Source organism: Equus asinus, chromosome 6 (genome assembly GCF_041296235.1).
Source record: "Equus asinus isolate D_3611 breed Donkey chromosome 6, EquAss-T2T_v2, whole genome shotgun sequence".
NCBI classification, from domain to species: Eukaryota; Metazoa; Chordata; class Mammalia; order Perissodactyla; family Equidae; genus Equus; species Equus asinus.
The window spans coordinates 62755494-62782950 of NC_091795.1; the positions used below are offsets into that span (position 1 = coordinate 62755494).

General features: G+C 38.1%; 1 protein-coding gene across 1 annotated transcript in view; it reads right to left on the reverse strand.

The window, feature by feature from the left end:
* The window catches only part of MSH2 (mutS homolog 2), a 74670-nt gene that overhangs the window by 14540 nt on the left and 32673 nt on the right, over positions 1 to 27457 (reverse strand). Inside the window, exons 8-9 of the mRNA XM_014833066.3 lie at positions 21563 to 21672; positions 1879 to 2002 (exon numbers count right to left, since the gene is read on the reverse strand). Coding sequence (XP_014688552.3) covers positions 1879 to 2002; positions 21563 to 21672 — 234 coding nt within the window. The remainder of the gene's footprint in view (positions 1 to 1878; positions 2003 to 21562; positions 21673 to 27457) is intronic.

Here is a 27457-nt window from a genome sequence, read left to right on the forward strand (position 1 = left end):
CAGCGGGCAACACACTCTGTTCTGATGCTGGATGAATAAGATATGGCCCCTGCCTTCAAGGAGTTCTGCATGAGAGTTCTTTAGTTAATGAAAGGATTTCTGTGGAACTAATACAGAGTATAATTAAAGTAGACAAAATACTTTCCAAACAAAAACTTGAGACTGACAGTGAAACTAGAAAAAACTAGGACATATATTTTCTGTTAAGTGTAGGAAACTTCACAAAACAGGCAATGATTGATCAGCTAGATTTTATGCACCTAAGATTTTTGAGTTTTTAAAAGTCTGTCGGGGCTGGCCCCATGGCCGAGTGGTTAAGTTCGCGCGCTTCGCTGCAGGCGGCCCAGTGTTTCGTTGGTTCGAATCCTGGGTGCAGACACGGCACTGCTCATCAAACCACGCTGAGGCAGCGTCCCACATGCCATAACTAGATGGATCCACAATGGAGAATATACAACTATGTACTGGGGGGCTTTGGGGAGAAAAAGGAAAAAATAAAATCTTTAAAAGTCTGTCTGCTCCTCATGATCTCATCCATCAGTATGATCTTTAGACAGCAAACTAGAAGACAGTGATAGTACCTACAAATTTATTTGCTAAAGCATGGCTACTGAATGTCAGTAACAGCAAACAACTAAAGACAGACCTCACTTGTCTGGTGAGGAAAGGGACTGTGTAGAGAGAAGGTAGAGAGTATGAAATGAGGAGGGTAAATTTTAATCTCCTTTAAGGCAAAGATTCTTAAATCTACGATCCAGTCCACATATGGACTCTCCATGGACACGATTTGCAAATTTTTTTGTATATGTAGGTATGGGCATATTTCTGGGAAGAGGATCCATAAATTTCATCAGATTCTCCAAAAGTTTAAGTAATACTGCTCTGAGGCATCTTATGATATGCTAAGATTTATTCATTCAACACACATGCGACAGTCAGAACGAAAAGGTTTACTAATTCAGAACAAAACAGTATGAACACTGTGAGACTAATGAGACAATTAATAATCTAGTATGGAATGTAGACATTAAAAAAAAAAAAAAGATGGGGCTGCCCTGGTGGTGTAGTGGTTAAGTTTGTGCACTCCACTTCGGGGGCCCGGGGTGCACAGGTTCAGATCCCAGGCACAGACCTACACACTGCTCATCAAGCCATGTTGTGGCAGTGTCCCATATACAAAAGAGAGGAAGACTGGCAACAGAGGTTAGCTCAGGACCAATCAAAAAAAAAAAAAAGTTGACATTAATGAAGTGCATGGGAACCCCAAAGCCAAATCAATTCATTATTCCTAGTAGAATTAGAATTACAGAGGAAGCGACATTTAAAATAGGTCTTATAGGGGCCAGCCCGGAGGCATAGTGGTTAAGTTTGTGTGCTCCACGTCTGCAGCCTGGGGTTCACCAGTTCAGATCCTGGGCACAGACCTATACACCACTCATCAAGCCATGCTGTGGCAGCATTCCACATAGAAGAACTAGAAGGACTTACAACTAGGATACACAACTATGTACTGAAGCTTTGGGGAGAAAGAAAAAAAAAAGAGGAAGACTGGCAACACACCCAAAAAAACCCACCAAGTCTTATAAAGACATGATGCAAGGGTCTACTGGGTGATTTGTCTGGCAGGAACGTGGGGTCATCCTAGGGTTGGGGGAGTTAGTAAGAGATGATGCATCTAGAAAGGGAGGCAAAGTTCCAAATGTAAAGTATCCTGTATGTCAACTTTAAGTGCCCGTAATTTTATGCTGTAGAAAGGGGGCTGACACTTGAAACAAGGAGCTGGCATGATCAACTGTGTCTTCCAGGAAAAGCACGTCTGGCACCAGTGTGAGTACTATGTAGACATAATTAGTCAAACTTCCAGAAGCCCATTCTTACCGAGATCTCTAGCTGCACTTATTAATGTTGACTGCATCTTCTTTTCTAAATCATCCATTATTTCTCTTAATTCACTCAGATTAGGATCAAATGAAGGTTTTACAAGGAATTCATGGTTTTCCACCTATAGACAGAGGAAAGAGTAGCTAAGGTTTATAAACAATGGGTAAAGATGGAAATCATGAACCAAGTATTTTCTTTTACTTATTTAATTCAAATTTCACTAATGTTTTGAGTTAAATGATTCACTACCCATAAGTTACTCAGTCACAACTACAAGGAGTTTATTTTATTATTTATTTAGTATTTATTAAAAGACATAAAGTTCTGTTTAATAGGAGCTTAGAGCTCTAGACGTACAAAAACTGTTCATGAGGGGCTGGCCCTGTGGCCTAGTGGTTAAGTTCAGCATGCAGACCTACACCACTTGGCAGCAGCCATGCTGTGGTGGCAACCCACATACAAAATAGAGGAAGACTGACACAGATGTTTGCTCAGGGTGAATCTTTCTCAGCTAAAAAAATAATAATAATTGTTCATATGAAATAGACATAGTGCTCTGCATATGTCACTAACAGTATTCATTATTTTTATTTACCTTTTTTCCTAAATAATGTTCAAAACATTTTTTTTTAAACATTATTAAAGAATATTCAGTCTTCAAAGCCTGTAACGGAATGTGTAGTTTTCACCCAAACCAAGAACCCATCTTAGGAATCTCAAAAAGTTAGCTCTAAAAAAAAAAACTATAGTATTTTATTTCTTCAAAGTGAAAGTTCATCAAAATTTCATCATTTAAAAACATACTATTAAGTACTTTGTTCCCCTAAATTCTTACCTGTTATAACCAGCAAGAAATCATAATAAAAAATAGATCTCACTTATAAAGGTAAAAATATACACAAAATATTTAAAAACAAGTCTTAATTATATAGGGCTTTTATAAAGATAATTGCTTATTGGAAGATTTAAAAGAATTGATAAGTGAAGAGGCAAACAATGAAAAGAGAAAACTAAATCAAATATTAAGATCTACTCATTCCCAGTGACTATCCAAGAGGACTCTTTTTCAAACAAGTAAAATTTAAACAAATTATGAAAGAATATTTTTAAAAAAGAATGAAGCCTATCCTCATAGACATTAAGAACTATTTAAAAAATTATATACAGAAGTGTAATATGAGAGTCAGTTTTCTAAAACAAGGAGAATTTTAAAAATTCAGTAAGTGGGATTGATATAAATTCCTCCCAATTACTATCCACTTAATCAGAGCGAACCTTCTTCACATAACAAAAGTGAACACCACAAGAATAAGGAATTAAAGTCAAATTACAGAAAGATAGCAAAAAAAAAAAATTTATCAAATAACTTTCTCAACTTAACAAAAGATAGATTTAATTATATATTAAAATTTAAAATTTTGAATAAACCTAATTTTTAAGAAGACAAAAAATTTGTAAAACTAGCTTTGCAAACTGTAAAAATATAAAGGTTAATATTTTCTTTTATAAAGGCACTTGTTTGCATGTATGAGAAAACCATCAAAGTCATTAAATGGATAAATATAAAAACATAAAACTCACAAATGAGAAAATAAGTAGTAAATGAACCCATAGGAAAATGCTAAAGCTCCATAATAATAAAAGATATGAATATTTAAGCAACCTTAAGATATTATTCTACAGGTATTTTTTTTCCTTAAGGAAAAAAACCCCACCAACAAATATTAATGAGACTACAGTGAAATTAGTACACTCATTCATTTCTGGTGAGAATCTAAGTTATTACAACCTTTAAAAAAGTAAAAAGCAATCTGCCCTAAGACTCAGATATCTGTTATACTCTTTGACACAACAATTCTACTCCAAGGAATTCAATCTAAGGAAAGAATGCAACAGACGCAGAACACCACAAGGATGAATAAAATCTCTGCAGATTTATCTGTTACAGCAAAACCACAATGGTACATCAACAGAATATTATACAGTTATTTAAACAGACAATGAAGATGATCTAGAAACAAGGACCAAGACTTACGATACTTACAGGGAAAAGAGAATGCTACAATGCTGGGTTGACACTGCTATAGAACATGCCTCTCCCAACGAACTTAAGAGAAGCGAGGCAGAGCCAGGCCAAGTTCCTATCCTCACCCACCTTGCAGAAACCCACTGGTGAGCCAACAAACCCTGAGAATTCTCACTAATAATCCCAAAATCTGGAGAGAAGAAAGATGAATGAGTATCATTACATTTTCCTTCCATGGATGGGGGAATACAGTTTTGAAAGAGGTGCTGGGCAAAGGCCGGCCCCGTGGCCGAGTGGTTAAGTTCGCGAGCTCCGCTGCAGGCGGCCCAGTGTTTCGTCAGTTCGAATCCTGGGCGCGGACACGGCACTGCTCATTAGACCATGCTGAGGCGGCACCCCACGTGCCACAACTAGAAGGACCCACAACTAAGAATATACAACTGTGTACTGGGGGGCTTTGGGGAGAAAAAGGAAAAAAAAAATCTTAAAAAAAAAATTAAAATCTTTAAAAAAAAAACACAAAACCCTGATGGGCTGGCTAAGTAACATATTAGAGCTGAAGAGATACTCAGTGAATTAGAACATGTGAAGCAATCACAAACAGAGCAGCAGAGACACATGGCAGAAAAAGAATGTGAAAGTCTAACACATGTCCAATCATAGTTGGAGAAAAAGAATGAAGGAACAAACTCATTGATAATTTTCCAGAACCGAGAAAAGATATAAATTATGCAATTAAGAAAACACAGCAAATCTAAATAGGAAAAATAAAAAGAAATCCGCTTTTGGACACAGTAAGAGAAGGAATCAGTATCTGGAACCAAGACTTCTAAGTATCAATAACAATGCAAGTAAGTCAAAGGACAGCCCAATACAATCTCATAGAAATGAACGAAACTAACAGTCAACCTGGGATTGTACACCCAGATAAAAATATCCTTGAAGATCAAGGGTGAAATATAGACATTTCAAACAAACAAAACCTGAATAACACTTTAATTGGTGAACATGATGTAATCTATAGATAAATTGAAATATAGTGATGTACACTCAAAATTTCTATGTTATAAATCAATGTTACCACAACAAAACAAACAAAACACCTAACAGACCCCCAAAATAAAGAATAGCCAGAAAGAAGGAACGAATAGCAAAGGAACTGGTAAGCACTGACTGTACAGAATGGAAACCTGAGAGGTAAAAACCTAAAACACCAGCCAATAAGGAGGAAATGTAATCTGATCTTAGTTATCCTAAGATCCTAATATTTTGGGATAAGTGAGAAGATGCTGATAGGCTTTTGACTTTGATGAGTTAAGTCTACACATTTTTTTTTTAATTTGTGAAAAATTTCCAAACTAGCACACGTTTGATAGGATGGGGCAGAGGCAAAGAGACAGGCAAAAATCAATACAAAAGACAGACAGACAGAATGGGTAAGAGCAACCAGAAAGAACAGGAATCACAAAACAATCTGGAAGAAATAAAGCCAAACTGCCACTTAAAAAAAGAGATCAAATTAAATTTAAAAATAAATAAAATCCAGCTATAAGATTTTTGACCTAAACCATAAAGACTCACAAAGGATAGAAAAAGATATACCATGTAAAAAACTAAAAAGGACTCTGGCACAACTCTCTTACTATCAGATAAATAAATCTAAGGAAAAAAGCATTACTAAGACAGTATCCCTAAAGAATGACAAAGCTTCAATTCTGCCACAAAGAAACAACAGCACTGTGCCTTAAAAACATATGAAGCAAAAATGGATCGAACCACATGGAGAAATCCACATTTCTCTCACTCAGGAGATCAAAAATCAGCAAGCATACAGACAGTGAGAACAAAACAACTAAAGCTTTATCTAATGGACATAAGAGAGCACACATGACCCTCAATATATGGAGAACTTTTATTAGACTGACACAAACCATGCTTGGAAATTTAAAAAATTATTTCTAAACAAATGACAAACTGAAAAACAAATGATAATGGGAATAAAATACTTAAGTAAGAAATTGTACATCTCAAAACTTATGGGATGCATTCAGCTAAGGCAACATATAGAAGGAAAAGTGCAATCTTAAATGCTTACTGAAAAAGACAAGGCCGGAAAAATAGTGAACATTCAAGAGGTTGAAGAAAGACCAAAAACAGATTAAACACAGACACACACACACATATATGTATGTGTGTGTATATATATATATAGAACTGAAATTATTGAAATAGAAAGTAAAGATACAAAAGAAGATTTAAAAAGTAACGAGTTGATCTCTAAGAAACAGACAAACTATGGACAGGAAGAAGTGTCAGGGGATACACAAACAAATTGCATTAAAAATAAACAGGTGCTATATCTGCAAATGCCACAGTGCTTTTAAAAAGAATAAGTAACCAGTAGGAACAACTTTTGGCAACTGAAAAACTTAGAAAGAAATATATATTTCCTAGAAATGGTATAGCATCCAGAATATATATACAACTCGACAACAAAAAGCAACCCAATTTAAAAATGAGCAAAGGATCTGGGGCCAGCCCCATGGCCAAGTGGTTAAGTTCGCATGCTCCAATTCTGTGGCCCAGGGTTTCACTAGTTCAGATCCTGGGCACAGACATGTCACCACTCATAAAGCCATGCTGAGGTGGCATCCCACATGCCATAACTAGAAGGACCCACAACTAAAAATATACAGCTGTGTACTGGGGGGCTTTGAGGAGAAAAAGGAAAAATAAAATCTTAAAAAAAAAAATGATCAAAGGATCTGAAATAGACATTTCTCCAAAGAAGACACATAAATGGTCAACAAACATATGAAAGGATGCTCAATGTCATTAGCCACCAGGGAAATACAAATCAAAAACACAATGAAATACTACTCGACATCCACTAGGATGGCTATTAAAAAACAAAAAAGCCCACAAAAAAAACAAGTATTAGCAACAATGCAGAGAAATCAGAATCCTCATATACTGCTGGTGGGAATATTAAATGGTGTAGACACTTCGAAAAAGTTTAGCGATTCCTCAAAAAGTTAAACGTAAAACTACCATACGACCCAGTAATTCCACTCCTATGCATATACCTAAAAGAACTGAAAACAGGGGCTGGCCCCATGGCCGATTGGTTAAGTTTCCATGCTCTGCTTCGGTGGCCCAGGGTTCCACCAGTTCTGATCCTGGGTGCAAACCTAGCAGCGCTCATCAAGCCATGCTGAGGTGGCATCCCACATGCAACTAGACGGACCTGCTACTAGAATATACAACTGCGTCCTGGGGAAGCTTTGGGTAGAAGAAGAAGAAGAAAAAAGAAAAAGAAAAAAAAGATTGGCAACAGACGTTAGTTCAGGTATCAATCTTTAAAAAAAGAGAATTGAAAACAGGTACTTAAACAAACACTTGCACATGACTGTGCACAGGAGCACTATTCTGATAGCCAAAAGACAGAAACAACCTATTAAGCACATCAAGTGAAAGGATAAACAAATTGTGGTATATCCTTACAATGGAATATCATTGAGCCATAAAAGGGAATGAAGCACTGATACATATTGCAATGTGGATGAATTTTGAACACACTATGCTAAGTGAAAGAAGCTAGTCACAAAAGGCCACATATTATGTGATTCCATTTATGAGAAATGTCCAGAATTAGCAATTCCAAAGAGACAAAAAGTAGATTAGTGGTTGCCAGCATCTGGGAAAACAGGGCAAAGGGAGTGACTGCTAATGGATATGGGTTTTCTTTTGCTGGTAACGAAAATATTTTGGAATTAGATAGCAGTGGTGGTTGCACAACACAGTGAATGTTCTAAACGCCAGTGAATAGTACACTTTAAAATGGTGAATTTTATGTAAATTCACTTCAATAAAAACTGATAACCATTGGAAAGGAAAAAAAAGGGAAAGATACATATAATGTTCATAAATAGAAAGACTCAATGTTGTAATGTTGATTCTCCCCTAAGTTAATCCTTAAATTAAATGCAATTTCAATCAAATACTGATAAGACAATATTATTTATAAAGCTTAGAAATAAAAATAGTACATATTATAGTAATGAAACATTAAAATGATAATAAGCACCAATTTCAGGACAGCATGTATTTCTGTGGAGTGATGTGTGCAAAGAGGACTTTATAGTGAGTATACAAGTATTGATTATATTGGTAATTGTATGACAATCATTTTATAATCAAACTATTAAATACATCACAAAGAAGAAAAGGAAGTGGAAAAACTCATGGGGAAAAGTATGTAGAAAGAAAGAAGGGAGAAAGAAGGATAAAGCGTGGAAAGAGGGAAGGAAAGAAGAAGGGCTAATGGCTTGGGGGCCAGACAGAGGAAAGGGGGAAGATGAAAGTAGGAAGCATAAGAGGGGAGGGCAAAGGAGTGAAGGAAAGGAACGAGAATGAAGAATTCTTCAGGCATCCAGGCAGAAAGAGGAAATCACCTGGAATGTAGGGAGGGGAGGAAGGGAGGGTAGTGGTAAATCCAAGTGGTAACAGACATTTCATGAACATTCAATGTCAGAAGACAGGTGCATCAGCCTCAAAAATCAGGAAGGGTGTAAATATAATAATCAAGATTTGTTTGAGAATAAAGCTAAAAGACAGAAACTCTTATCAAGCATGAAATAATTCAAGGACTATAATATCTATCAACCTTTGTTTAAAAAAATACCCAAAACACCTGATGAACAAATCCAGCCAAATAAAGGTGGAATCAAAAATTTTAAACCCAGCAATGAAGAAGCCATGGTAAAAAGACTGATGGCAGGCACTGAATTCATTTACATTTGAGCATGAACATTACACAATCCTGGACACTGGAATCAAGGCTACAGACGTATTGTGCATATTTTAGACCTGGACAGTATAAAAATACAACCATTAAAAATGAAGAGGTATGACAGGTAGAAGCACACGAAAGACTGGTAAGTGCTCAACTTTCACAGCAAGGAACTAATATTGTCCAAAATTGAAACATGTCACTCAAAGATATCTCCAATAGCTCCATATTTTTCTAATTTTGTTTCTTCAACCTATCTTTTAGATTATTTTCCTCTCCTGTGGTGAAAAATCATTCATTTGCAGTTCAACAGCTCCTTCCATGATTTTTTTTCTGTTAGAATGAAAAACATTATGTTGAATCCTTTTAAAAGTAAGGTCTATAGTATGAGCTCCTTTCTCTAATTTCTCTATGCATCTGTCTGCATATTACCAGAAAAAGATCATTAGCTGTCTCTCAATGGGGGCACTACTGGCATTCTGAGTGGGACAATACTTTGTTGTAAGGGACTAAAACACAAAGTTCAACACCTCTCTTCAAAACCCTCAATACTGCCCATAGTAGAGAGCAGACTGAAACCAGTGGACAGTCGGCCATTAATGATCAGGTAGCTGGTAACTAAAGTTTTTAGGCAGTTATCAATTGTAGCTTTTAGTTGCTCACCCACCCATCGTTAGCTGTGCTGCTTAGGCAATATATTATCTGATTCCCACTAGGTTCCTCACAGGTAGCTTCCCTGACATTTGGGTCACCATGGTTACAATGCTTGAGTTGTTTGTCAGGAACTAAGAGTCTACCCCTGTCCAGTTCAGGCAGGTTGAGAGCACCAACCCACCAACTGGGCCCGCGGAGGTGTCTGACAGATGAACTCCTGACATCAGGGAGCCAAAAACTCCACCTTTAGATCATGGTAACACCACCACTTTGTCAACAGGAGTCCTGTGAAGAGCCATGAATCTTGATTACACTTGTGCAGATGATCACTTACCTCGCTTCTCTCCTCCAATCATCTATTCCCACACTTCAGACTACCTCGCCCCTTGATCCCATAAATATCCCTAGTCCCCATTTGTTGGGGAGGCAGATTTGAGATTTGTTCTCCCATCTCCTTGTTTGCCTGCCTTGTGAACAAACCCTTTCTCTGCTGCAAACTCGTCATCTTGATGACTGGCTTTCCGTGCAACACAAAATGAACCTGGTTCGGTAGCAAGACTAAATGTTAAAACAGTTATTTCTGGGCAGTAGATGTGGGGGATGTTTTAAATTTTCATCTCTCTACCTCTCCGCGTTGTTTGAATGCTTTATATAGGTTATCAGTTTTACGACAGTGTTTTGTTTTTTAAAGGATAACTATAAGCAAAAGTGTTGATGTGTTTTGAGACTTAATAATTCCAGCTGGGAGAATATGAATGCTTCCTTTTTTTGTGTTTCTTTTTCGTTTCCAAGAAGAAAAACTTTAAAGCATTTATATACACTATCTTTACCACTTACATATACTCATACAATAATGACATACTTGTGTCAGTGATGCGGGCTCGGTGAGTTGAGGAGTCAAAAGAAAGATTTCTTGGACTCTCAAGGTCTGGCAATATTGCTCTTTTATTCAGAGAATAGCGCGGAGTAGCATGGGGACGGGACCCATGGGCAGTAAGAGCTGCAATGTGTTGAGGGTTAGAGCTAAATTTATAAGGCATAGATATGTGAGTTATTTCCTTACAAGACAAAGGAAAGATCATGAAAAAAGTCGTTAAAATAGTATCAGTGCAGGTGGAGTCTGGTTATTGGGTGGTCCTATAACTTTAGACAGAAATCAGATCAGATTAAGTCAGGACATCCCATGCTTCCCGAGGATGATATAGATCAGTCTGTAGGGCAGGACGCCCTGGGCTTCTCCCTGGGGCAGGGGCAACCTTGATCCTCATCATCAGGATTGTGCAACTATGGCTTTATAAAAATTATTTTAATTTTTTCTCAGTATTTCCAGTAAAATCTATCTAGAGTTACTTTTCCAATAACAGATGAAATATCAATAATAATTATCTGTGAAAACTAATATTCAAGGATAAAGTGGTTCAAATACTGTATAGAAAGGTTTAAAAATTTAATACATCAAATGGAATCACCCAATCTAACTGAAATTGCTTACTTTTTTGTGAAAAACCATTGCCTTTTTTGAACCTTGTTTTGGGATGGTTTTGATCTACACTTTCTTGAAAAATACAAAATCTTTCTGTAATACTTGTGGAAAGCAGCCACAAAAACATCTGAAGCATTAAGTACAAGCTACGCTTAGGGAAAAAAAGAAAATTAACACAACCACTCATGTCAATGACTGCTCCCTTTCATCACACAGTGCACAGCTGGAAAACACAAGCGAAGCTTTCAGAAATCATACATGAAACGACTGATGTCCTCTTGAGATTTTCTTAAAGTGGTTCTGAGTCATCTAATTTAAATGCCTAAAGTCATTACAAACATCGACAATGAAAATGAAGGGTTGAATTCTCCTTATAACCTGAGACCAGTTTAAAGGTTTATGACCGAGAATAAAGAAGATATTATACTCGGTCAACTCCCTAGGGAACCTAGAACAGGTTTTAACTAGGAACTGGATTTATCTGGAAGACAGTATCATGCTATAAAGCACAAACGCCTATAGTTACAGGACAGCATCTGCTGATCTAAACAACAGTTACTCCCCTCCCTCCTCCTTCTCCCTTCCCAGGAGTGCTCTTCATGTATTTCCAACTAGAGGAATAACCCACCCTTGGGTGCCTTAGGCCAATTATCACATTCTACTTCCCTGGCCATGATCACTGCTTAAATGGTCCCATCAAGGCAAACTGCAGGACTCTTACTTACAATGTTACAGGAATTGCTACTGGTACCTAGGGCCAAAAGAGGAACCAGCTTTAGGCTGAAATTAAAATCACAAAAGATAGACGAAATCAAGCAATTAGATATTTTAGAACCTACAACTAGGATATACAACTAGGATATACAACTACGTAGTGGGGGGCTTTGGGGAGGGGAAGAGGAAGATGGGCAAAAGATGTTAGCTCAGGGCCAATCTTCCTCACCAAAAAAAAAAAAAAAAAAAAAGAGGAAAGAAACAAAGAAAGAAAAGGAAAGAAGAAAAAAGAAAGAAAGAAATTAGGTCCTTTGGATGGCATCAATGAGCAGCTGGATCAAGGAACTCTAAATAAAGCCTGGTGTATCTCTCAACTTTTATTTCATGAGCCATAAGTGTACTGTTTTAGGTTAACTGCAAAACAGAGTCCTAACTGATACTAAGTTTAACCTCAAATAGTCTATTAAGAAGGGAAAAAAAAAAGGAAACCCACAACTCACTGGCATAGTACTTAACATTGAAGGGGTCCAGAATACGCCACTGTGGAATAAAAATTATTTCGAGATGAAAGCATTTGATAATAGACTTTGTTTCTGAACTCTTATCTGCCTAAAAGCAGAGCCTCTCAAAAGAACTCAATTACCATACACCCCTCCCAGGGAGTTTGGAAACCAGGAAAGACAAAACTATCCCATCTCTCCCATCTAGTCTCCAAAGGGCTCATTTACCTACTTTCCCTAAGTGCCCTTTCTCTCCCTCCCCTTCCTCTACTAAAATAGTATAGAAGCCTTAAACTCCAACAGCCTCTTTGAGTCACATTTTTCTGTGACCTCAAAAATCCTTTTTTTTTTTTTTTTTTTAAAAACCCACAGGCCAGGGTTTTGTTAATGATCAGTTAATGATCCGGTTGCCAATCTTTTTTATTTCTTCTTCTTCTCCCCACAGCCCCCCAGTACAGAGTTTTATATTCTAGTTGTAGATCCTTCTGGTTGTGCTATGTGCGCTGCCGCCTCAGCATGGCCTGATGAATGGAGGAGGTCCACGCACAGGACCTGAACCCAAGAACCCAGGCCACTGAAGCAGAGCCCGTGCAACTCTAACCATTCAGCCACGGGACCAGACCCGTTTGTTCTCTTACCAATCTTTTTTGAAACAAGGTAATTTTTTTTTTTTTTTTTTTTGCAGGGGAAGATTCGCCCTAAGCTAACATCTGCTGCCAATCTTCCTCCTTTTTCCCCCACAAAGCCCCAGTACATAGCTGTGTATAGTTGTAAGTTCTTCAGTCTCTCCTATGTGAGCTGCCACCACAGCATGGCTACTGATAGACAAGCGGTGTGGTTCTGCACCTAGGAACTGAACCTGGGTCTCCTAAGCAGAGTGCACTTAACTTCAACCACTAGGCCTTCAGGGCTGGTTCTAACCTGTTTTTTGTCAGTCTAAATTGCAGGCCTCCAAACACTAGCCTAACAGAGTAGGAAAAAAATTCTACTTTCACGCATGCGCTCTGATTCACTGGTCTGGGTTTGCAGGTTTGGATGCCTGGCATGAACCTACTCCACTCACCAGCCAGCATCCCACATACAAAGTGGAGGAGGATTGGCACGGATGTTAGCTCAGGGACAATCATCCTCAAGCAAAAAAAAAGGTGGGGGGGAAGGGAGGGGAGACTGACAAATATGCTAGTTCAGGGCCAATCTTCCTCACCAAAAAAGAGAAGTGGGGGCCAGCCCCATGGCTGAATGGTTAAGTTCATGCACTCCACTTCTGTAGCCCAGGGTTTCAGCAGTTCAGATCCAGGGCATGGACCTAGTGCCACTCATCAAGCCATGATTGAGGTGGCGTCCCACATAGCATAACCAGAAGGACCTACAACTAGAATATACAACTATGTACTACACGTCTTTGGGGAGAGAAAAAAAGAAAAAAAAAAAAAAAAAGATTGGCAACAGGGGCCTGGCCCAGCGGCGCAGTGGTTAAGTGTGCAAGCTCTGCTTTGGCAGCCCAGGGTTCGCCAGTTCGGATCTCGGGTGCAGACATGGCACTGCTTGGCACACCATGCTGTGGTAGGCCTCCCACATATAAAGTAGAGGAAGATGGGCACAGATGTTAGCTCAGGGCCAGTCTGCCTCAGCAAAAAGAGGAGGATTGGCGGCAGATGTAAGCTCAGGGCTCACCTTCCTCAAAAAAAAACCCCAAAGATTGGCAACAGATGTTAGCTCAGGGTGAATCTCTTCCTTAGCAAAAAAAAAAAAAAAAAAAAAAATGAGAGAGAGAGAGAGAAGTTCTACTTTCAGATTAAGAAATTGGGGCTTGTCTTATCTAAAGTGATAGCAATGAAATTAAGACAAATGACCTCTTCTTTTCTAGTCTATATCCATATAATTGCACTGTTTATCTTCCTCAAATCCACACCTTTCATAGACACTTATAAAATCTCTTACAACACACTAATCCCAAAGCATCATTCAACACTTAACACTTACTACTATTTTACAGTCACAGTAAACATTCCTTAACCCACAATAGGGTAAATTAGTGTAATGGAATTGGAGGAAGCACACTAGGCTGTTAACACCACTCATCCGAAAAGAGGGATGAACTACCAAGGATGATCACCTTTGCCTCCATGCTTTTTTGAAACACTTTGTTTCACTTGTTCTAATATTATGTGTTACATAAGCAGAAATGCATCAAATAAAGAAAAACTTAAAAACTTATATTCTGGTATTTTAAATATTTTGAAAAACTACTCATAAGCACATTAGTTGAAAACTACAAACAAGAGCCCATTAAATCACTAATGGTACATCATTTGTGAGGATATGTATTTGGCTTGTTTGCTGTCAAACAGATAAAACATCCCAAGGGTTGGATCTATACAGTCAAAATACTGCACGACAGGGAGAGAGGGAGGGAGGGAAAGGAAGGAAGGAAATAAAAACGCATAATATAAAATAGAAGTATACAAGATTTCATCCTGCTGTATTTTGTAATTATCATAGAAGTGGCTAATATCCTATACATCATGAAAATAAACTGTTTATTATAGGAAGACAGTCCAAAAGTAGGAGAGGAGAAGAGGGTGGTTCTAAAAGGCAGGACTTGGGCACCTTTCGGGCAGGTGTGAATGTATGATTGTGACAGCCCAGAGCGCTGCAGGGGGATCTTTGATACAGCATCTGTACACTGATACAGGAGATACCAATTTTAAGAACCTCTTAAACATTCTCAACTATACAAACGAATTTTTGTCCAAATAATGTCCAATGATTGCCCAAAGGTACAGCATTTCAGGTAGGCTACAAATTGCTGGAAAGAAATCACAGTCACTCTCCCTTTGAGAGAGTACTGCACTCCTAATTTACTAAACAAGCCGTTCTCAAAGTGGGGTCCCCAGACAAGCAGCATCATTTGGGTACATGTTAGGAATTAAAATTCGCCATCCCCACCCCATACCTGAAGAATATGATTTCAGGGATGGAGCCTACCAAGTGATTCTGACACATACTTAGTTTGAGACCCACAATATTAAAGCAAAGAGATAGTAAGTCAGAAGAATAAAGATGGCCACAACTACAACATTTCAGCCGAGCTTTGCCTGGCCTGTGGCTTCCTTCAGGTGTGTACTGCCATGGTGACAATTCTTGCCATCGCACCTCCCTATTACGTTAGTCAGAGCTTTTGTTAACCATCAAGAAGTACACCTTTATGCTTTCATTTAAAGCAATGTTTACAAATATCCAACTCTGCCCAATCACAGGTAAGACCACAGCCTCAGCTGCACGGGGTGGCGATGGTTTCAGTGTCCAGATGTCTCAATAGCATTTCTGCCTTCCATTGACCTAGAAGTTATGCACCTAAAATCATTCCATTAATAGCAACATTACAGAGGGAACAAGAGCTAAAATGTAAATTTTCCTAAGCAAGGGGTGAACAATGCAAGGTTTTTGGTTACTTAACTTAGAAGTAAATGGAAAAGATCGCCCCATCACTGACAAAATATTACCAGAAAAGTGAAGCATTTAAACCTACACACACACACACACACTCATGTTCTTCTAAAATCCAAAGAGCAGAATACATGGGATTTAACTTCCTTAAGCCTCAGTTAATGATCCGGTAAAAACAAAATAAATCAACATCACATAGGGCAAATGTTAACTCAAACAAATCCAGTCACGAAGAATGCAAAGGATCCAATAATCAGCAAACAAAACTATTACCTTAACGTGAATAATGTGAGCACATATTCCCTGCAAGATCATTTTTAACAGTAAATTTAGTGTAGAAAAGGAAGAAGGGGGTGGAGCAAAATGGCGGGGTGAGCTGACCCGGGATTCTCTCCCCTCCAAAATACAACAAAGGATTGGAAAAACTGAATTTCAGAGAATAAAAATAATGCCAACACGTTAGAGACCTACAATACCAAGAAGGCGGAGATCATACACCCTACTTACAGCCTCAGAGGCGCTGGAACGGTAGGAGAGAACATCGCTCCCTCCCCTAGAGTCTGTGATCGCTGCGGGTCGGGAAGGAGCGGGGGAGGGGCCGCGCGACGGGGGGATCATCCAGGACTCCTGCCGCTGGTTCAGTGGAGACCCGCTGACGGGGGGGGGGGGGGGAGCTTCCGTCCGCGGGGACCCTATAAATCAAGGGCCTTGGGAGACCAGAGAACAGAACTGATCTGAACGCAGACTGGCGCGGGAGAGTAACAGCCCCTCCCCCCTAACAAAGCCAGTGGGCGCAGCCATCTTGCCCCAAGGCGAAGAGCTCATAACATGCCGCTCTCGACCCCCATCTAGTGGCGAGAGGCTGTAACTGCAACCGAATTCTACCAAAAAAAACCGCTCCTCTACCATCCAGCAATTTATAAAAGCCCCAGACCAGAAGGAAAACAATAAAAACACAGAATTAAGTCCTGAGGACTTGGAATTAGGTAAACGAAGTGATAATGAGTTCAGAGCAGCTATAATCAAAAAACTCAATGAGGTAGAGAGAAAGATAGAGAAACAAGCCAATGAGTTCTGGAGTTACTTCACAAAAGAAATTGAAATCATAAAGAAGAATCAAACAGAATTACTAGAGATGAAAAACACAATGGACCAGATAAAACAGAATACGGATTCCCTGAATGCCCGTGTAGACACCATAGAAGAGCAAATTAACATAACTGAAGATAGACAGGCTGAATGGCTCCAGACAGAGGAAGAAAGGGAACTAAGAATTTAAAAAAATGAGGAAAACCTCCAAGAGATAATGGATTCAATGAGGATTAAGATCATAAGGATCATAGGAATTCCCGAGAACGTGGAAAAGGAAAATGGAGCAGAAAATGTGCTTAACGAAATTATTGAAGAGAACTTCCCAAATCTAGGGATTGATGGAGAAATGTGTGTAGAGGAGGGTTTTAGATCTAGATTTGTCAATGTAAAAAGACCTACTGCAAGGCACGTAGTAGTAAAATTGGCAAAAAGGAAAGACAAGGAAAGAATACTGAGGGAAGTAAGAAAAAAAAAGAGAAAAACCTATAAAGGAGCCCCTATCAGACTGTCAGCGGATTTCTCTACAGAAACAAGCTAGGAGAGAATGGAGTGACATATTCAAAGCTTTAAAAGATAAAAATCTTCAGCCAAGAATACTCTATCCAGCAAGAATTTCCTTCAGATATGAGGGAAAAATTAAATCTTTTCCAGACAAACAAAAGTTAAGGGAATTTGTAACTAAAAGCCCTCCATTACAAGAAATCCTCAAGAAGGCTCTCATACCTGAAAAAAGAAAAAAGGGAGAAAGGGGACACAATCCACAGACTAGGGAGACCGATGGATAGAACCAGAACAGGATAGCAAATATTCAACTATAGCATTAGGGTAAAGGTAAGGAAACTACCAAAGCAAGGACGATCTTATCACTCTAACTACAAATTCATAAGACGAGTTGGAATGAGAAATGAAAATAATTATTTAGGAGGGGAAGAGCAAAGGGTCTAAATCAGTATTGGTCAAGTAAGTAAGAGACCACCAGAGAATAGACTATATTATACACGAGATACTAAATACAAACTTCAAGGTAGACACTAAAATAAAGTACAGAACAGAGTCACAAATCATAAATAAGGAAAAATCTAACAAACGCAGCATAACAAATTGCAGTATTAAATGGGCAGTCTAAAGCAAACAGGAAAAGAAACACAGGAAAACAAGATAATGAGCGACAGATTGACAGCATTAAGTCCACATGCATCAATAATCACTCTCAATGTAAACAGATTGAACTCTCCAATAAAAAGACAGAGTGGCAAAATGGATTAAAGAACAAGATCCAACAATTTGTTGCCTCCAGGAAACACACCTCAGCCCCAAGGACAAACACAGACTCAGGGTGAAGGGGTGGAGGACAATACTTCATGCTAATAGCAAGGAAAGAAGGGCAGGTGTTGCAATTCTTATATCAGACCAAGTGGATTTCAAAATAAGACAGGTAAAGAGAGACACAGAAGGACAATATATAATGATCAAAGGGATACTTCATCAAGAAGAAATAACACTTATAAATATCTATGCACCCAACACAGGAGCACCAAGATTCATAAAGCAACTATTAACAGACCTAAAGGAAGATGTTAAAAACAACTCAATAATAGTAGGGGACCTCAACACACCACTCACATCAATGGACAGATCATCCAGACAGAAAATCAACAAGGAAATAGTGGAGCTAAATGAAAAACTTAAACAATTGGACTTAATAGACATATATAGATCACTTCACCCTGAAAGAGCTGAATACACTTTCTTCTCAAGTGCACATGGAACATTCTCTAGGATAGACCATATGCTGGGAAACAAGGCAAGCCTCTACAAATTTAAAAAAATTGAAATAATAACAAGCATCTTCTCTGATCATAGTGCTATAAGGCTAGAAATTAATTACAAGAAAAAAGCTGAGAAAGGCACAAAGATGTGGAGACTAAACAACACACTACTGAACAAGCAATGGATCATTGAAGAAATTAAAGAAGAAATAAAAAAATACCTGGAAACAAATGAAAATGATAGCATGCCATACCAACTCATATGGGATACAGCAAAAGCTGTATTAAGAGGAAAATTCATCGCAATACAGGCACATCTTAACAAACAAGAAAAATCCCAAATAAGCAACCTTAAAGCACACCTAACTGAACTAGAGAAAAAAGAACAAATGAAGCCCAAAGTCAGCAGGAGAGAAATAATAAAAATCAGAGCAGAAATAAATACTATTGAAACGAAAAAGGCAGTAGAAAGGATCTTTGAGAAGATAAAATAAAATTGACAAACCACTAGCCAGACTTACAAAGAAAAAAAGGGAGAAAGCTCAAATAAACAAAATCAGAAATGAGCGAGGAGAAATAAGACTCTGCAGAAATACAACAGATTATAAGAGAATACTACAAAAAACTATATGCCAACAGAATGGATAACCTAGAGGAAATGGATAAATTCTTGGACTCCTACAATCTCCCAAAGCTCACTCAAGAAGAGGCAGACAATTTGAACAGACCAATCACAAGGAAAGAGATTGAAACAGCAATCAAAAACATCCCAAAGAATAAAACCCCATGACCAGATGGCTTTCCTGGGGAATTCTACCAAACTTTCAGAGAGGATTTAATACCTATCCTTTTCAAGCTATTCCAAAAAATTAGGGAAGATGGAACACTTCCTAACACATTCTATGAGGCCAACATCACGCTGATACCAAAACCTGACAAGGACACCACGGAAAAAGAGAACTACAGGCCAATATCACTGATGAACATAGGTGCAAAAATTCTAAACAAAATTTTGGCAACCAGAATTCAGCAATTCATCAAAAGGATCATACATCAGGATCAGGCGGGATTCATACCAGGGACACAGGGACGGTTCAACATCCGCAAATCAATCAACGTGATATACCACATCAACAAACTGAGGAATAAAAACCACATGATCATCTCAATAGATGCAGAGAAGGCATTTGACAAGATCCAACAGCCATTTATGATAAAAACTCTGAACAAAATGGGCATAGAAGGAAACTACCTAAACATAATAAAGGCCATATACGACAAACCCATAGCCAACATCATACTCAATGGGCAAAAACTGAACCCCATCCCCCAGAAAACAGGAACGAGATGAGGATGCCCTCTATCACCACTCTTATTTAACATAGTACTGGAGGTCCTGGCCAGAGCAATCAGGCAAGAAAAAGGAATAAAAGGAATCCAAATAGGGAGGGAAGAAGTGAAATTCTCGCTGTTTGCAGACGACATGATCTTATATGTAGAAAACCCCAAAGAATCTATTGGAAAACTGTTAGAAGTAATCAACAACTACAGCAAAGTTGCAGGGTATAAAATCAATTTGCATAAATCAGTGGCATTTCTATACTCCAGTAATGAACCAACAGAAAAAGAACTCAAGAACACAATACCATTCACAATCACAACAAAAAGAATAAATTACCTTGGGGTAAATTTAACTAAGGAAGTGAAGGACCTATATAATGAAAATTACAAGGCCTTTCTGAGAGAATTGGATGACGACATAAGGAGATGGAAAGACATTCCATGTACATGGATTGGAAGAATAAACATAGTTAAAATGTCCGTTCTACCTAAAGCAATCTACAGATTCAACGTCATCCCAATCAGAATCCCAATGACATTCTTTACAGAATTAGAACAAAGAATCCTAAAATGCATATGGGGCAACAAAAGACCCCGAATTGCTAAAGCAATCCTGAGAAAAAAGAACACAACAGAGGCATCACAATCCCTGACTTCAAAACATACTACAAAGCTACAGTAATCAAAACAGCATGGTACTGGTACAAAAACAGGTGCACAGATCAATGGAACAGAATTGAAAGCCCAGAGATAAAACCACACATCTATGGACAGCTTATCTTTGACAAAGGAGCTGAGGGCATACAATGGAGAAAAGAAAGTCTTTTCAACAAATGGTGCTGGGAAAACTGGAGAGCCACATGCAAAAGATTGAAAATTGACCATTCTTTTTCACCATTCACCAAAATAAACTCAAAATGGATCAAAGACCTAAAGGTGAGACCTGAAACCATAAGGCTTCTAGAAGAAAACGTAGGCAGTACACTCTTTGACATCAGTATTAAAAGGATATTTTCGGACACCATGTCTTCTCAGAGAAGGGAAACAATAGAAAGAATAAACAAATGGGACTTCATCAGACTAAAGAGCTTCTTCAAGGCAAATGAAAACAGGATTGAAACAAAAAAACAACCCACTAACTGGGAAAAAATATTTGCAAGTCATATATCTGACAAAGGCTTAATATCCATAATATATAAAGAACTCTCACAACTCAACAACAAAAAATCAAACAACCCATGTTCATTATAAGGCTATTTTCAACTATTCCAGAAACTATTCCCACTTCATATTTATATGTAAATTACCGCTTAAAATTGTTAAAAGACCTGAGGATATAGATCACTTAAACCCTAAGTGTTCTCAACTAACAAGAGAGTTGGAACAAAACAGTATTACGGTCATGGTTAACTTTTTGTTGTATCAACAACTATTTAGGAGACACCCACATACTCTAACCTCCCTCTCAAAGACCCTCCCTACGTGGGAAATAAACAAGAGGAGTCTTCTCTTGTGCTCAATGTCTACTTCTTTTTTCATTTCTAGTGACTATAATTTTCCTTCTCTCTTAAAATTACACAAAACTCAGCTTGCATATGTGCAATCTTTTATTTATGAGATTTCCTTTAACCAGGTCAGTATGCCCGTTCATTTCCTGTTAATCTTTCTTAATTTTCATCCACTGAAATTGTTATTAAAAAAAAAAAAGGGCTTCCCCATCTATCACTTAATCTTACATCTGCTGTCTCAAAGGTGCCTCACAAAAGTGCCAAAATTAAATACTAAAAAGAGAAATCTGAGTTTTCTGATGTGCCTTTGCTTTTCAAAAATATTCTCCTGCTTAAAGAGTATATTGCATACCTGATCCATATCTAAAGTTGTTTCTATCATTTCCTGAAACTTGGAGAAATCAGAACGAAGATCAATAAGAGGCGTCACAAAAACTGCCAACAACAATGTCTGGTGTTTCCCTAAAAGAAAGCAAAAAGAAAAATAAATGAAAAAGTCCTATTTTTAAAAATACAAGACTAGAGATCATAAAAATTCTGCTGTGATAACAAGCATCATTTGATCCAATAAGCACAAATGGTGTGGCAGGTTTCCCAAGTTACTATTTACTCAGGTATTTTAATTCAAAATGTGGTTAGCACTTAATTTATTTTATAGAAAGGGAGATGATCTGGCATCCAAAGCTTCCTCACAAACCACGCCGCTCCTGCCTGTCATAAGGAGTACTAGAGATAGAGAAATGTGATATTAATTATGACTAAACGAACTGCCTTTCTCTGTAGATTTAATAACCCAAAGTCAAAGTCATTAAAATAAAATAGGTATCTCTAACTTACCTCATAGCCCTACTTTCCATGAATCATAGTGTTCCAGAGGTACCGAATCAAGCCGAGGATTTACAGTGGAATTTTGCTTGATGCTATTTAAGAGTACATGCTGGGGAATTACATGAGGAGGAGTAAGTGAGGCTATAGAGCGCCTAGTGTGAAAAGCACGAATGGAGACCTGGGTGCCAATCCCAGCTCTGCTACCTACTGGCTTTGTGATCTGGAGCACGCTACTCTCAGCCCCCTTTTCCTTGTCTATTACAATGGGAGTGATAACAATAGCTACCCAGAAGATGAATAAATGAGATAACGATACACAACACTTAGTATAGAGCATGACACTTAACATAAGCTAGCAACAGTTAACCATGTATTACTATTGGTTCTAACATAAGGATTTTTTTTCTGATCTCCAATAAATTCCCTTGGAAAAATTCTGCAAGTGATCTCTAGCACTCTGCATTTCACTCCAAAGCAACAGTTCCCAACCTTTTCCAGAAACGTCAGTAGCTCTCGGTTGAAAAAATGATGAAAGATTCCAACTATGAAGTCAGCAAAACTGTTATAAGAATTCATGTTTTATTAATCACAACAGCATCTACACATATTTAGAAAATAGTACACACGCGAAACATTATTTAGACAGTCTATAAACAACGCTTTGCTCACATGATGTCTGTTGTGCTACAACGCCTGGTTCTTTATTCCACATCAGCTCACATGCTATTGGTAAATCCAGAGACGGCAGGAAAACGCAGAGGTGGCGTTGGTTCACCATTATTTTTCCCCCCAACCCATTAATGTTTTTTTTTTTTATTAATGTTATGATAGATTACAACCTTGTGAGATTTCAGTTGTACATTTTTGTTAGTCATGTTGTGGGTACACCACTTCCCCCTTTGTGCCCTCCCTGCACCCCCCCTATTCCCTGGTAACCACTGATCAGATCTCCTTATCAATATACTAACTTCCACCTATGAGTAGAGTCATATAGAGTTCGTCTTTCTCTGACTGGCTTATTTCGCTTAACATAATACCCTCGAGGTCCATCCACGTTGCTGTGAATGGGCCAATTTTGTCTTTTTTTATGGCTGAGTAGTATTCCATTGTGTATATATACTACATCTTCTTTATCCAATCATCAGTTTCTGGGCATGTAGGTTGATTCCACGTCTTGGCTATTGTAAATAATGCTGCGATGAACATAGGGGTGCAACGGACTCTTGAGATTTCTGATTTCAGGTTCTTAGGATAGATACCCAGTAATGGGATGGCTGGGTCATAGGGTATTTCTATTTTTAACTTTTTGAGAAATCTCCATACTGTTTTCCATAGTGGCTGTACCAGTTTGCATTCCCACCAACAGTGTATGAGGGTTCCTTTTTCTCCACAACCTCTCCAACGTTTGTCACTCTTGGTTTTGGATGTTTTTGCCAATCTAACGGGTGTAAGGTGATATCTTAGTGTAGCTTTAATTTGCATTTCCCTGATGATTAGCGATGATGAACATCTTTTCATGTGTCTATTGGCCATATTCATATCTTCTTTTGAGAAATGTCTGTTCATGTCCTCTGCCCATTTTTTGATCGGGTTGTTTGTTTTTTTGTTGTTAAGCAGTGTGAGTTCTTTGTATATTATGGAGATTAACCCTTTGTCGGATAAGTGGCTTGTAAATATTTTTTCCCAATGAGTGAGCTGTTTTTTTGTTTCAACCCTGTTTTCCCTTGCCTTGAAGAAGCTCTTTAGTCTGAAGAAGTCCCATTTATTTATTATTTCTATTGTTTCCCTCAACTGAGGAGTTATAGTGTCCAAAAAGATTCTTTTGAAACTGATGTCAAAGAGTGTACTGCCTATATTCTCTTCCAAAAGACTTACTGTCTCAGGCCTAATCTTTAGGTCTTTGATCCATTTTGAGTTTATTTTGGTGAATGGTGAAAAAGAATGGTCAATTTTCAATCTTTTGCATGTGGCTCTCCAGTTTTCCCAGCACCATTTGTTGAAGAGACTTTCTTTTCTCCATTGTAGGCCCTCTGCGCCTTTGTCGAAGATTAGCTGTCCATAGATGTGTGGTTTTATCTCTGGGCTTTCAATTCTGTTCCATTGATCTGTGGACCTGTTTTTGTACCAGTACCATGCTGCTTTGATCACTGTAGCTTTGTAGTATGTTTTGAAATCGGGGATTGTGATTCCGCCGGCTTTGTTTTTCTTGCTCAGGACTGCTTTAGCAATTCGCGGTCTTTTGTTGCCCCATATGAATTTTAGGGTTGTTTGTTCAATTTCTGTGAAGAATGTTCTTGGGATTCTGATTGGGATAGCATTGAATCTGTAGATTGCTTTAGGTAGTATGGACATTTTAACTATGTTTATTCTTCCAATCCATGTGCATGGAATGTCTTTCCATCTCTTTATGACATCGTCAATTTCTTTCAAGAAAGTCTTGTAGTTTTCATTGTATAGATCCTTCACTTCCTTGGTTAAGTTTATCCCAAGGTATTTTATTCTTTTCGTTGCGATTGTGAATGGGATTGAGTTCTTGAGTTCTTTTTCTGTTTGTTCATTGTTAGTGTATAGAAATGCTACTGATTTATGCACGTTAATTTTATACCCTGCTACTTTGCTGTAGTTGTTGATTATTTCTAATAGTTTTTCTATGGATTCTTTGGGGTTTTCTATATATAAGATCATGTCGTCTGCAAACAGCGAGAGTTTTACTTCTTCGTTACCTATTTGGATTCCTTTTATTTCTTTTTCCTGCCGAATTGCTCTGGCCAGCACCTCCAGTATTATGTTGAATAGGAGTGGTGAAAGTGGGCACCCTTGTCTTGTTCCTGACCTCAGAGGGATGGCTTTCAGTTTTTGTCCATTGAGTATGATGTTGGCTGTGGGTCTGTCATATATGGCCTTTATTATGTTGAGGTACTTTCCTTCTATACCCATTTTATCCAGCCCATTAATGTTTTGAAGTGATCACGGGCAAGCTCTCACATAATTAAAGAGTAAGCTTAGCAATATATGAAGACCTCAGAGTAGTTGGCTTAATGACCATTGTACTTTCCACTACGTTAAGATGTGTAGAAAAGCTGAGTATAGACAAGGGTGCAAAAATATTTGCCCATATTAAAACAAGTTTTTTTTGACTGAACTCTATACCCTGGTTCAGAATTTTAACTTTGATGAAACTGACCATTTATTAGAAGGAAATGCCCTCAAAGAGCATCTCAAAGGAGAAAACAAGAGCCCCAGACGTTAAGGCTGCAAAGAATCACCTGATGTTTGGTGCTACACGCAAATGCAATGGAGATTTATGTAGGCTACTATTTCTTTTTCAAAGATTTTATTTTTTTTTCGTTTTTCTCCCCAAAGTCCCCCGGTACAAAGTTGTGTATTTTTAGTTGTGGGTCTTTCTAGTTGTGGCATGTGGGAGGCCACCTCAGCATGGCTTGATGAGCGGTGCCATGTCCGTGCCCAGGATCCGAACCAGCAAAACCCTGGGCCGCCACAGCGGAGTGCGTGAACTTAACCACTCAGCCACGGGGCCAGCCCCCTAGGCTACTATTATTATTAAAGTTTGTTAATGCTTTTGTTAGTAATTGTTTAAAAAGTTTCATATACTTTGACGTCTACTTTAACCTTATTTTCTCTATATGCTCTGTTATGTTTCTAGCACATGACTCTGAAGAAGGTAACGTTTTCCAAGAATACTCACATGGTATTATTACAGAAATAGCTAAATAAATTTGAGAAGCTATCATCCTTAACATGTCCTCTAGCCTCTCAAACACACAGGCCCAGCTTTCTGCAGCTCTTCTCAAATTCAATAAAGCCCCTTCTGCACTCACCTGCTCCCTATCCTGTAAGCTTTCACTAGCATCTTAACTTCCTTCCCCTATTTGTAATTTGTACTGAGTCCCAGTTGCCAATTTCCAACTGGGCTTTTTTTTTTTCCCCCCCAATTGATTATGGCTTTTAATTAAAAATAATTATTTAAAGTCATTAAATAATTTTTGTAAATACTCCAGATTCATTGTCAGCCCCTAAAGATTCATTTATAACTCCTTGAAGATTTTATTTTCAAAAGTGCTGTGTGTGCTTCATAAACTGCTGCAAGGTTTAGGTCAATAAGCTTAAGTACCTACATTTCTATAACAACTTAAAGCATAATTTAATCACCATTAAATGTTTCATCATCACTTACTACGATAAAAATTACAACCAATTTCAGGATAAACTGAAAGCCCATTAAGCCCATCAAGCGTTACGTGGTTCATTAAAATATACTCCTGGAATGCTGCCCAGGCCAGCTTCTAAATGCAAACCTTAACCAGTGTATCAACACTAATTCTGAGACTTATTTTCTCCATCTTACCTATGTTCATGCCACTTACTCACAGACTGAGAGAAATACTAAGGTCTTTAGTGAATTTAGACAGGTTAATTTGCAAATGGCAAAAACTGCTTTGGTGTGTCCATTAGCAAAAAATAAAAATGTTGCACTTTCTTGATATGTCACTGCAGAATTTTTTTTATAAAATTCTATTTTTGGAGGATGCAATGTACCAAATGGTGACAAGTTAATAATACTGTATTGTATATTTGAAAGTTGCTAAGAGAGTAAATCTTAAAAGTTCTCATTACAAGAAAAAAAATTCCTATCTGTATAGGTGATGGATGTTAACTAGACTTACTGCAGTGATCATTTCACAAAATATACAATTATTGAATCATTATGTTGTACACTTGAAACTAATATGTTATATGTCAACTATACCTCAGGTTTTAAAAGTTATATTCTGGGGCCTGCCCAGTGGCACAGTGGTTGAGTTTGCACATTCCGCTTTGGTGGCCCCGGGTTCGCTGGTTCAGATGCCGGGTGCAGACCTACGCTTGCTGTGGCAGGCGTCCCACATATAAAGTAGAGGAAGATGGGCACAGATGTTAGTTCAGGGCCAGTCTTCCTCAACAAAAAGAGGAGGATTGGTGGCAGATGTTAGCTCAGGGCTCATCTTCCTCAAATCAATTAATTAATTAAATTAAATAAATGCAGACCAGAAGGGTAAAGTCTAGAAGGATACAAAAAAAACTAAGTGGTTACTCTGCTAGAGTTAAACTGGGTGTTGACATTTACATTATTACTTTTGTTATTATATGGAAAAAATGCATAGCGTGGCCCAGAAATTCTAGTTTTAGGAATCTAATAACAGGAAAAAAACAAAATCAAAACACCAGAGAGGTAGATAGACTTTGAAAGTTTCAATTTCCTGGAACCTTAAAATAATAATAGATGTTAGCTAAATATAAATTGTAGGGGACGGACCAGTGGCACAGCGGTTAAGTGCACACATTCCGCTTTGGTGGCCCAGGGTTCACCAGTTCAGATCCCAGGTGCGGACATGGCACCGCTTGGCACACCATGCTGTGG